Here is a 13,205-nt window from a genome sequence, read left to right as displayed (position 1 = left end):
AGTAAACACAAAATGCAGTTTGTAAATGGTGGTTTTTATTATTTAGGGAGAAAAAAAAATCCAAACCTACATAGCCCTGTGTGAAAAAGTAATTGCCCCCTGAACCTAATAACTGGTTGGGCCACCCTTAGCAGCAATAACTGCAATCAAGCGTTTGCGATAACTTGCAATGAGTCTTTTACAGCGCTCTGGAGGAATTTTGGCCCACTCATCTTTGCAAAATTGTTGTAATTCAGCTTTATTTGAGGGTTTTCTAGCATGAACCGCCTTTTTAAGGTCATGCCATAGCATCTCAATTGGATTCAGGTCAGGACTTTGACTAGGCCACTCCAAAGTCTTCATTTTGTTTTTCTTCAGCCATTCAGAGGTGGATTTGCTGGTGTGTTTTGGGTCATTGTCCTGTTGCAGCACCCAAGATCGCTTCAGCTTGAGTTGACGAACAGATGGCCGGACATTCTCCTTCAGGATTTTTTGGTAGACAGTAGAATTCATGGTTCCATCTATCACAGCAAGCCTTCCAGGTCCTGAAGCAGCAAAACAACCCCAGACCATCACACTACCACCACCATATTTTACTGTTGGTATGATGTTCTTTTTCTGAAATGCTGTGTTCCTTTTACGCCAGATGTAACGGGACATTTGCCTTCCAAAAAGTTCAACTTTTGACTCATCAGTCCACAAGGTATTTTCCCAAAAGTCTTGGCAATCATTGAGATGTTTCTTAGCAAAATTGAGACGAGCCCTAATGTTCTTTTTGCTTAACAGTGGTTTGCGTCTTGGAAATCTGCCATGCAGGCTGTTTTTGCCCAGTCTCTTTCTTATGGTGGAGTCGTGAATACTGACCTTAATTGAGGCAAGTAAGGCCTGCAGTTCTTTAGACGTTGTCCTGGGGTCTTTTCTGACCTCTCGGATGAGTCGTCTCTGCGCTCCTGGGGTAATTTTGGTCAGCCGGCCACTCCTGGGAAGGTTCACCACTGTTCCATGTTTTTGCCATTTGTGGATAATGGCTCTCACTGTGGTTCGCTGGAGTCCCAAAGCTTTAGAAATGGCTTTATAACCTTTACCAGACTGATAGATCTCAATTACTTCTGTTCTCATTTGTTCCTGAATTTCTTTGGATCTTGGCATGATGTCTAGCTTTTGAGGTGCTTTTGGTCTACTTCTCTGTGTCAGGCAGCTCCTATTTAAGTGATTTCTTGATTGAAACAGGTGTGGCAGTAATCAGGCCTGGGGGTGGCTACGGAAATTGAACTCAGGTGTGATACACCACAGTTAGGTTATTTTTTAACAAGGGGGCAATTACTTTTTCACACAGGGCCATGTAGGTTTGGATTTTTTTTCTCCCTAAATAATAAACACCATCATTTAAAAACTGCATTTTGTGTTTACTTGTGTTATATTTGACTAATGGTTAAATGTGTTTGATGATCAGAAACATTTTGTGTGACAAACATGCAAAAGAATAAGAAATCAGGAAGGGGGCAAATAGTTTTTCACACCACTGTAATCATGTTCTGCCTGTCCTTTTTTGAACCTAGTTAATTTAGGCCAGAGCGAGTCAGTACAGGTATGTGGTACGAGTCTCTCTTAGTGCACGCTTATAAACATGTTCAATTTACATTTGTCAACCTGCAGAATATGGCAGACAGAAATGGAGTAGCCAGAGGAAAACCCACAAGCATAGCAGGAGAATGTTGGCACTCAATGCAAAAGAGACTCAGCTGGGATTCAAATCCAGTCGACTTGTGAGGCGGTGGTCTATGTGTGTCACCTGTGCCTTTTCTCTTCCATTTATCTGCTCATTACAATGTGCAAATTTATCATTAAACTTCAGTTACCTTTTGCTACTCAGCTCTCAAATTGATAACAGCAATTTTAGCTTTTTATTTTCTTTCGGCATCAAGTCTTTTGTTTCATTTCTCTTGTTCTCTCTCCCTGGAACCCCAGCAGTTTAAAGTGCACGGACTGGTGGAATTGGGTGCAGATGTTGTAGGAAGAAGCCCTGTGTTGCAGAGCCTTTTCAGCAGCAGATTTCAACACCATTCACTATAAATGTTTTAACCAGTTGTCCCCAGATGTTATTCTTCTTTGAAAGTCATGTCTGGCCCCACAAGACTAGACTTTCACCCAGTCTATTAATTAGTTAATAATTATTGCATTATTATTGTCACATGTGCATAGAACAATGAAATATGAAGATTTACTGGGAATTATGCAAAGTATGTGTCTCCTCAGTTCTGCACAAGATCGGCAAATGTTATGTCTTATGGGAGAACCTGGACCAATACCTGTGTTATTATCAAAAAAAAAATGTAGTTATAATGGAGGAGAATTTGCCATGAATGCTTTTAGCTTGTTCTGAATCCACCAGCTCAGGAAGAGTGCATGTTCTTGTAAGTACAAGTTTAAGTGTACTCTGATGTTCCACCGAAAAATATACTGAAGTGGCCAGTGATGACCTCATAAGTGATCTCCTGGATGTTAAGTGCAGCACCACTTTCAATGCAGTGCACATACCAACAGATTACATGGACAGTACTTCAGGTTGATGCCTGCATCATCTAAGACAGCATGAGGGATTATTGAGGCAGCTTGGAGTCTCACCCACTGTTTTAGCAAGCGTAAGCATTAAGATGTGACCTGAAGACAGGAATTTAGGGTAGGGCTAACCAAAAGTTTGTTATATAAATGTTTGGCAGTAAAAATGATGTAGTTACGAGGGCCAGCACTGCCCTGTGTGTTACCTTGAGTGAGCCAGTTAACCTGTCTGACTCACTACAACTGTAGAAAATATCATTAGACAGTTGTAACATATCCCGATCTTGTGAGATGTCTTATTTATTTGGAGATTCATTTAGGAGAAAGAAGTGAAGACCTTTATGGATGCTCTTGTTCTGCACCCTTAATTGAATATCACTTTGTTGTGTGCTACTCTGATACAGTTTGCCCATTACCTAAGTCTGGCGTAGTTCTGCTAAAGAAGAAAATAATGACATGCAGTGCATTTGTACCATTTGTATTAGAACTAAATCCATGGAGAGAAGTCATTCTTTGTAAGTTATGTAAATATAATAAAAGTATTACCAGATTTTGCATATTGTTTGGAGAATCTGATGTGTGTAACAGAAAAACAAACTGGAAAATAAGAATCAGCTCATCAGCAAAAGTATGGGACACAAAAGGTGTTCAAATAACCACTTTCTTAAGCAATCATAAGCAAAGTGTGAGTGGCCTAATGTTATATGAAATTAGGAAACTTAAACAAAGTTACGTCGCTCAAAAAGTTAGATTCAGGCCATGATTTAGAGATCTGTTAGTGATACACTTATTCATAGAAAAATATTGCAGTTAGACGAATGGTATTTAATGGACAGGGGATTAAAAGGCTAAACCTCTGGAACAAGATGTCTCTAACTTTCCTTTTAATTTTTCAGCACTGAAATAACCTTTACCAATTGTTTTCCTTTCCGCAGATGCATGCTGACGCAGTCCCTCAATAACTCAATCAGGAAATGAAAAGTACACATAACAGGATAATGCTTCACATTGACAGTGTCCCTGAGGGATGTATGACAGTGGTCGTACTTTCCCTGATTGGTGATATTTACACAGATTCATAGGGGCAAGTAAACGTATGACGTTTGCAGTAGAGACAGCTAATAGTGAAGAGAAAGAAATAATAATATATTTCAATAATGTATTAAACTGGGCAAACTCTTGCAAAATTAGTGCTGCTAAATGAAAGGCATTTTCATTTATAAATACCCTGAATATGATTGAGATGGAGTTATCATGTTTCAAATAATATTTAATCGTTATTTAAATGAGAATAGTGTCAGGTTATATTCTGGGGCACAGAGATTCTCTTGGAACCGATATGATACATGGATGTTGGGGGTTTGGGTGGTTGGGTTACTTCTAATGAATCATTTGTATAATTATAGTTTTGAATTCTTTGCTATAACTTCAGTATTAGAAAATGCACACCTACTGTACATTTTGCTCCTATGTTAATGATGCCCACACATAAAGTGACTCTGCTCAGACAGAAAGAGGCCTGACCCAGCCCCTCATCATACAGGCTGCATTTGTAGTGCACTGCAGGCTACGCATTACATGCATCAAAGTCACAATAACAACAAAAGAAAGGAAGCAGACCACCACATATGAGGTACAAACCACTAAGTCCAAAACAGTCAGCAGTGTTACAGAGAGCTGTGCTATCATTTACAGAAGAACAGAATTTTAAAAATGTTTATTTTTTAACTGAAGATGGTCTGTCTGGGGGCTACATTCTTCACTTTGAGGTGTCTTTATTAGGTTGCATAGACTGCTAATGCAGGCTGTCTTGACTCTGAATGCACTGACAACCAGCTCTGTCCAGAGCCTGTAATTTACACAAACACAGGACATTGGATTGGTTGTGTCTTATTTGAATTGAGGTGATTGGTTAAAATAAAGCACTACATCAGTGTATCTACTGTGGCAAAGCCCAGTGTGCAACAACATACTCAACCTTTCTGCAATAACGTCTGAAGTAGAGGGTTTTTTTTCTTTAAGAATAAATCCGGACTTCTTAATCGGGGCTAATATACAGGACATCAGTGAGACCTTATATACAGTGATCCCTCGCTATATCGCGCTTCGCCTTTCGCGGCTTCACTCTATCGCGGATTTTATATGTAAGCATATTTAAATATATATCGCGGATTTTTTGCTGGTTCGCGGATTTCTGCGGACAATGGGTCTTTTAATTTCTGGTACATGCTTCCTCAGTTGGTTTGCCCAGTTGATTTCATACAAGGGACGCTATTGGCAGATGGCTGAGAAGCTACCCAGCTTACTTTTCTCTCTCGCTCTCTCTTGCGCTGACTTTTTCTGATCCTGACGTAGGGGGTGTGTGCAGGGGGGCTGTTCGCACACCTAGACGATACGGACGCTCATCTAAAAATGCTGAAAGATTATCTTCACGTTGGCTACCTTCTGTGCAGCTGCTTCGTGAAGTGACATGCTGCACGGTGCTTCGCATACTTAAAAGCTCGAAGGGCACGTATTGATTTGTTTGCTTTCCTCTGTCTTTCTGACAGACTCAGCTCCTGACGCGCACTCCTTTGAAGAGGAAAATATGTTTGCATTCTTTTAATTGTGAGACGGAACTGTCATCTCTGTCTTATCATGGAGCACAGTTTAAACTTTTGAAAAAGAGACAAATGTTTGTTTGCAGTGTTTGAATAACATTCCTGTCTCACTACAACCTCCTGTGTTTCTGCGCAAATCTGTGACCCAAGCATGACAATATAAAAATAACCATATAAACATATGGTTTCTACTTTGCGGATTTTCTTATTTCGCGGGTGGCTCTGGAACGCAACCCCCGCGATGGAGGAGGGATTACTGTAGTGTACTGTGTGCTTTTCATATTGCAAATCTAGGAACAAATAGGAACTCTAGAACAGGGCAGCAACATCCGTCCTGGAGGGCCACAGTGACTGCAGGATTTTTTTCCAACCCAGTTGCTTAATGAGAAACCAGTCCTCACCAATAACAAATGTTATTTAATGTCATGACGTATTAGGGTTTTAAACTGCAATGTCAGGTCATTCTGCAATCATTGATTTTTTTTTTTTTTACCTTTCTACAAATATCATGATTTGAAGCCTAAAATGGATGAAAAATTTTCAGTCCTTCACTTTTTCTCTTCAGTTTCTTTCTGAGTATTTTATTAACCCAAATAGTGCATGATGAATATACACAGGCGTAAATGGAGACAGGTGAGAGGGAGATCTGCTGGTTACCTTTGTCATTCGCGTCATATTCCTAATAAGGAGCAGAGAATGCAGCTGTTTTAAGACTAAAATAAACAACTAAGGGTAGGAAATCTTCACAAGTGAGAAAATTAAAATGTACCCAAAAAAGTTATTTGAGCGTTAAGTTTTTTAACAGCAATAATAGACTTCTCATTAAGCAACTGGATTGGAACAAAAACCTACAGCCACGTTGGCTTCCAGGACTGATGTTGCTCACCCCTGCTTTAGTGCCAAGTTGCACTTCGGTTGATTTTTTTTTCCCCCTCAGTTTCTAAAGTGGCTGAGAGAATTAAGGCTGCGTTAGAACCTAACCAACGTCATCAAGTTCTCAGTACAATTCTTTCACTTTTATTTCTTTTTTTTTTATTATTATTATTTTGTTGAATTAAGGATTTCATTGCTATTCAAACAACTCCGAGCAGAATGATGTACAGTATTACACCTTATTCAGATCAGACAGCACCTCTTGTACCTATCTAGCACCAAAGGAAAGCAAAATATTAATTAATATGAGGTAATCAGTAATCAGAACTGCAGTGTCTCTGGCTGTAAGGTCCTACAATGTATGGTCAACGCAGCAGAAAATATCATTGGGGCCTCTCTGGTCTCCATTAAAGTTATCTTTATAAAGCAATGCATGTACCAAGGCCACAATATTGTGTAGGACTGCTCCGACTCCTCCCTTGGTCTCTTTGTCCCAATTCCATTTAACAGAAGGCACTGCAGCTTCCAAATCAGTTCTGCAGCAGCCTCTACCCCTTAGCTGTGTGGACTCTGAACTCTCTGGTGCCCCTTTCTGTCCTCTGATCTTCTCCTGGTAGTGAATTTAAATACAGTACATTTGTTACACTTGTTGCTACTGCTGTTCTATATTGTGTGGTACGCGGCTGGGGGTCAGACCCGTCCAGTACGCCTGGAAGGACAGAGAGGTGGCACACTTGTCCTCCGGGCCACGAGGGGGCAACCGCCCTGGAGTAGAAGAGGCCCACGGAAGGGGAGCAGGGAGGCTCAAGCCCGTTGGGGCCCATATCCACCACCAGGGGGTGCCCCGAGCCTCATGGAGCCCTGGGGACATTTACTTCCGCCACACCAATGGACGTTGCTCCTTCCAGGGACAACCGGAGTGCTTCCGGGTGCTCTCCTGATGTTTCCGCCACACCAGGAGGTGACGTCGGGCAAAGCACCTGGAGCTCATCCAGGTAAGGTTAAAAGGGGACGTCTCCCTCCAATCAAAGAGCTGGAGTCAGGAGTGGGAGTGGGATGAAGCTCTGGACGCTGGGAGAAAGGCCCGGGAAAAGAGTGATTTGGCAGGAGAGCACAGTGTGTTGTGCGGGACAGTGTTGTGTTGTGTTGATTGGAAGAAAATAAAGGTACATTTTGTATAAAGATGTGGTCTCCGACTGGTGGTGTCCAGGCAAGTCTCACAATTGTTATGTATTTATTTATTACTGTCTATTTCAGATTACCACTTTCTAGTCACTTACCTATTATGTATGTATATATTTATCTATTTATTTATAGTATAGGGCAGCATGGTGGTGCAGTGGGTAGCACTGCTGCCTTGCAGTTAGGAGACCCGGGTTCACTTCCTGGGTCCTCCCTGCGTGGAGTTTGCATGTTCTCCCCGTGTCTGCGTGGGTTTCCTCCCACAGTCCAAAGACATGCAGGTTAGGTACATTGGCGATTCTAAATTGGCCCTAGTGCGTGCCTGGTGTGTGTGCCCTGCCCAGGGTTTGTTTCCTGCCTTGCGCCCTATGTTGGCTGGAATTGGCTCCAACAGACCCCCATGACCCTGTAGTTAGGATATAGCGAGTTGGATAATGGATGGATGGATTTATAGTATAGTATAGTTCTTTATACCTGTTTTGCACTTGTCCTGTGTTTATGTATCTGTTGCACCAGAGTCCTGGAGAGTGTTACTGTGTACCACTGCATGCTGCAATACTGTGTATGGATGATGTGATAATAAAGCCACTTGAATTGACTTATAGAATACAGACACATCCAGAAGATTAAAAATGGTTCAGCAAGTTAAATTATTTGAGTACAACACTCACAAATCTCCACCAGATTGTAAAGGACTTTTCAATTGTTACATGTAAAGTGAATTTCTTATTTTAAGTAAATGCAATGGTGAGAAAATGTCTATTTATGGTATGTGTGGTTGTGATTCTTTCATTTGAGCAATATAAGCCCACATGCTAGCACTGCAGCTTTCACAAAGTAGAGCTGTATCATCCTGTATTGTGGACTGGAAAAGCAGTGGTTAGCGACAGAAACTGAGTACAGAAAACAAGAACTACATCAGGGTTATTTCACTTTGAAATTAAAAGATTTCTAGCACTGCTATTAGGACAGAACTGACAGAACCCTCTGAGACCCTGACACACTCATCTACAGTCCAGAGAAGTCTTATCAGAAGTGGTCTTCATGGAAGAGTTGTGATCAAAAGACCATTCTCTGAAGTGGAAATCAAGCCAAAACAATTCACAAACAAAACACAAGAACTGCAGTGCAGAAAAATGACAGCGGGTACTCTGGACTGACAAGTCAAAATTTGAATTTTTTGTCTCTAGCAGAAGACATTTTGTCACCTGAAGGGCTGGAGAACAGCACCTGAATCAATGTTTGCAGGCAACAGTGAAGTTAAGGGCTACATTTTTGCAGAGCTGGTGATGCGATACACATTGATGGCCTCCTCACCGCTGAGAAGTAAAGGCACATTCTTATTCATTATGTAATATCAATAGGAAGGCATCTGATTATGCCCAGCCTAATTTTCCAGCATGACAACGACCTCAAATAAATGGCCCAAACCATAAACTATATTGCAGCGGATAAATGGACAGGAAATCCTGCAACATCCTGGTATGGTTTCCACAGAGCCCTCACCTCAGCACCATTAAGACCACCTGGAATTACAAGTAAGATCATCAAAGTCTGAAACTGTAGCAGGTTTTCTGAGAGGCTTGGAACAAACTGCCATGTGAGTGCCTTCAGAAACTGCATGACATTAGAGAGGGCAAAGGGTGGTCACAGCAAATATTGATTTCATTGATTTTTATTTTATTGTTTACTGCACTTTCTAGGTAGTTTATGGATTAATAAAACTATTCTTCACAGGTGTCTGTGACTTTTGCATAGCACTGTGTGTGTGCGTGTGTACATATACACAATGCTGATTTAGACCATGATTCATGCAAAATGATGATTGATTTTTTTAATTGATCACTGACTTCTATTCATTATTAGAACTTCAGGACTTCTTGATGAGAACAGGTCTTTCAGCCCCACAAATTTACAACTACTTTCTATGTAATGTCTTATCTCAAAGTCTTAACCGGATTGCGTTCCAGCTGATTAAAGAAGTTAATTCTTTTGAAAACAAGTTCATTCTTTTTTGTAGTACACTACCTATATCTTTATTACATGCAGAAAGTGTAATTTGTACAGCAGATAGTGAGGAAAGGCTGGGAAAACCAGGCAGGTTTTTCTTAACGGCCTCCAACCTGAACTTTCATCTTTGCACATTTCATGTTTTGGTGAAAGATCATATTTAAATCAGTTTTACAAATAGTGCATCAATTTCAATCAATAAGCAAATCTCTAAATGTTCCAATAGTGCATGTGTTCCATGTATTAGATTTTGTGAACTCTTTTTATTTGATTGTTTAGGAAGCACTACTTTACATACAATGGGTCACTGCAGTCTGAAATATACCATAAAGTCCTATTTGAAGCAAATGTCTTGTCACTTGTAAAAAGTATCAGGATGAGAAACTAGCCAGAGACAATTTAGCTAATAGCCAACCCAATTATGTTCTTATGAGAAAATGTGTTAATAAAGATAACATCCTACACATTTTTCTGTCATTCTTTATATTATATATAATGTATACATAACGTACTGCATATATTTATAAATTATCTTTAGGACGTGAACTTGAAAAATGTTTCCTTACCTTCTTTGCCAAGAATAGTGTATCCTCCTTGCCATTTTCTGCTTTGAGACGGATGCGCTGGGATAACTTGGTAATTTGCTCATAAATTAGATCTTTTTCTAGTAATTTTTCCTCCTTTTCTGCCAGACGCATTTCAAGCTACAAATAATCAGATTGCAGGCTGTTGTGAAAAACTTACAGAAATTAAGCTGCTTACCATGCGTAAATATTTTTCAAAACTGTCTTGATGCCCTTTTATGTTTGTCCAATAGAATAAGACATTCCTTACTAGTGCTATAAAAATCTGTTTGAATCTTGACTGATTTTCAGTCTTATTGCATATTTTTGAAATGGATATAGGTACATTTTTGTGTAAAACTAATACTAGATGAAAAAGGCTATGAGTGAACAGATACCACAAAGTTAACAATTTGTTTAATTATGTATGAAAGTTGTGGGATACCCAGCGTGTAGCATGACCCCGAGTAATTTGGTGCTTTGTAGATGTCAACCGAATTCTCAACATCATCCATGAATGCCTTGCATTCAATTTCCTCTGACCCCACTAACTGATCTTCAAACTGCTCATCACTGATGACGTGCATGATTTAAGGGCTAACAAAAATAACTTCCAGTATCTTTTATTCCTGAAAATATCTGTTTTAAATATCAAAATCATCAGTCCACTTTTCTGGCCTAGAACTAAATGCTTATGAAGTGGCCAGTTCTTTTTAATGTAACTCTTTACCATGGCTGTCCCACATTCCAAGTAGCAGTACCACTACTTTTATATCACCACTGATCTTCCAGTTGTAGTTGTTGTACTGTACAGTATACAGTATATGTTGTCATGCATGATCCCTTCAGAGTCATCATCGGGGCTCAAGAAAGCAACTCCACCACGAACCAAGAGGGGGCACCAATGTTAAAGCAATTTTTCTCTCTATCCACAATCCAGAAACTTCTACACCAGAACAGCACCGAGGTCACCTCCGCATCCTCCACCAAGTCCTACCCCTTCTGGAACCACCAGATAAAAGGATCATGTCAAGCAGAAGTGGCTTTTCATTCAGGAGTGGGAGATTGACCTTACCACTAGGTACTCTAATTTCACTTTGTCTATTCTCATTTTCACCCTCATGTGTCTGTTACTTTTAGATCCTGCAGTATTAAATGGAGTGTTCAGCTGACTCCCGACCATTTATTTGTTAAATACGTGTTCTCTTTTCACAATTTATACTCATAAAATTTAAAGGTGATCCTTTAAACCCATATGATACACCCAAAACGGTTCAGGAAGCAAAACCTTTACTGTCCAGTAACACTTTCTTCTTAACACTTTCTCTTCTTGCCCAGCCACATATACTGTATATTACAAAGGCACAGTGTATTTTGACAGTGTGCTATATAACTGTTTGTTCTCTCTTTATGACTCCTCAAGAAGTCTCTGTTCTTCCTCTACCTGTCTGTTGATCACCCCTCCATTTCCCCGACGTGCCAAGACTGGACAATGCTTCTTCGTTCTTGCTCCAAAGCTGTGAAATGATCTCCCTTTACCTATTTGTTCAGCACACAATTTAATTATGTTTAGGCATCATTTGAAAAGGCGCTCTTCATTAAGTCTTTTGGATTTGCTTAGGTTCTCTCATACAAGATAGCTGCTGTTGTAATGACAAAGAATTTAGCATACAGATTTTTGTCTTAGTTTAGTTGCTAATGTAATTATGTAGTAGTTGTACTCCCTTGTGCTTGCTTTTTTATCTTGTTCTCTATTGCTTTGTTGTTTGCACCTTCATTCTTGTATGTATTATAACTTACTTTATGAGTTGCCTTCAAAAATGGTGTCTGATAAATAAAAAATAAAAATGTTGCTAAAAGATATTTTCTACAGGGTAACAGACCATTGCTGATCCTACCTAGTGTTAATAATTCCTTCAATATCAGAAGTGTGGTTTTCCAAATATATTAATGTATTGCGTCTCCTTCTATTTAAAATTGAATGCTGTGCACTAAAGACATAAATTACCCCTACTAAACATGCACTTCAGAAAAGTCATTGGGTTAAGCTCCATCATGCATGAATTACCATTCAAGTTTGAGTGCTGCAATGTTAGGCAAATGTTTTTATCAAATTACTAGCTATGTAGTTTGCTGTTTACAGAAAACTTGGATCATACACTACTGCAGAAAAAATGAGAAAAATTCAAAAATGCTTTTTGGTTTTTGGTTTTTCCAAAGAACAGGAATTAAATGAAAATGTATTTTGCCTTCTGGCCTGTTCACAACTCTTTTTTAATAACTGTTGGAAATCGTGGTTGTTTACTTAAATGTCCACACACCCCACCAGAGATCAGGGCAGGGCTCTTTAGTTCTTGGCTTACGCTGCATTCATCCCCTTGTGAACTAAAACATTCTTCCACAGAATCTGAAAAAATCATCTGTGTATGGAAATTAATCTACTCCTTTCAAGGAGGCGTATTTGTCTGCAAGTTTTAGTTACAGTTCAATTAAATACATCATTTCATTTGATATGTTAGGAGAGCAAATAAACGCAGTAGCAAAGCACCAATCGGTCACTAAGCATATACAGTGCATCCGGAAAGTATTCAGAGCGCATCACTTTTTCCACATTTTGTTATGTTACAGCCTTATTCCAAAATGGATTAAATTCATTTTTTTCCTCAGAATTCTGCACACAACACCCCATAATGACAACGTGAAAAAAGTTTACTTGAGGTTTTTGCAAATTTATTAAAAATAAAAAAACTGAGAAATCACATGTACATAAGTATTCACAGCCTTTGCTCAATACTTTTCGATGCCCCTTTGGCAGCAATTACAGCCTCAAGTCTTTTTGAATATGATGCCACAAACTTGGCACACCTATCCTTGGACAGTTTCGCCCATTCCTCTTTGCAGCACCTCTCAAGCTCCATCAGGTTGGATGGGAAGCGTCAGTGCACAGCCATTTTAAGATCTCTCCAGAGATGTTCAATCGGATTCAAGTCTGGGCTCTGGCTGGGCCACTCAAGGACATTCACAGAGTTGTCCTGAAGCCACTCCTTTGATATCTTGGCTGTGTGCTTAGGGTCGTTGTCCTGCTGAAAGATGAACCGTCGCCCCAGTCTGAGGTCAAGAGCGCTCTGGAGCAGGTTTTCATCCAGGATGTCTCTGTACATTGCTGCAGTCATCTTTCCCTTTATCCTGACTAGTCTCCAAGTCCCTGCCGCTGAAAAACATCCCCACAGCATGATGCTGCCACCACCATACTTCACTGTAGGGATGGTATTGGCCTGGTGATGAGCGGTGCCTGGTTTCCTCCAAACATGATGCCTGGCATTCACACCAAAGAGTTCAATCTCATCAGACCAGAGAATTTTCTTTCTCATGGTCTGAGAGTCCTTCAGGTGCCTTTTGGCAAACTCCAGGCGGGCTTCCATGTGCCTTTTACTAAGGA

At 40.0% G+C, this 13,205-nt stretch overlaps 1 protein-coding gene across 1 annotated transcript in view; it reads right to left on the bottom strand.

The window, feature by feature from the left end:
- Nucleotides 1–13,205, bottom strand: part of ccdc146 (coiled-coil domain containing 146) — a 159,501-nt gene that overhangs the window by 3,836 nt on the left and 142,460 nt on the right. The window contains exon 17 of the mRNA XM_028811642.2: nucleotides 9,770–9,907. Within this exon, the coding sequence (XP_028667475.2) occupies nucleotides 9,770–9,907 (138 nt within the window). The remainder of the gene's footprint in view (nucleotides 1–9,769; nucleotides 9,908–13,205) is intronic.

The sequence above is a fragment of the Erpetoichthys calabaricus genome, chromosome 1 (assembly GCF_900747795.2).
Source record: "Erpetoichthys calabaricus chromosome 1, fErpCal1.3, whole genome shotgun sequence".
Lineage (NCBI taxonomy): Eukaryota > Metazoa > Chordata > Cladistia > Polypteriformes > Polypteridae > Erpetoichthys > Erpetoichthys calabaricus.
The sequence above is the reverse complement of the archived record's forward strand: the minus strand, read 5'-3'. Positions and strand labels throughout refer to the sequence as shown.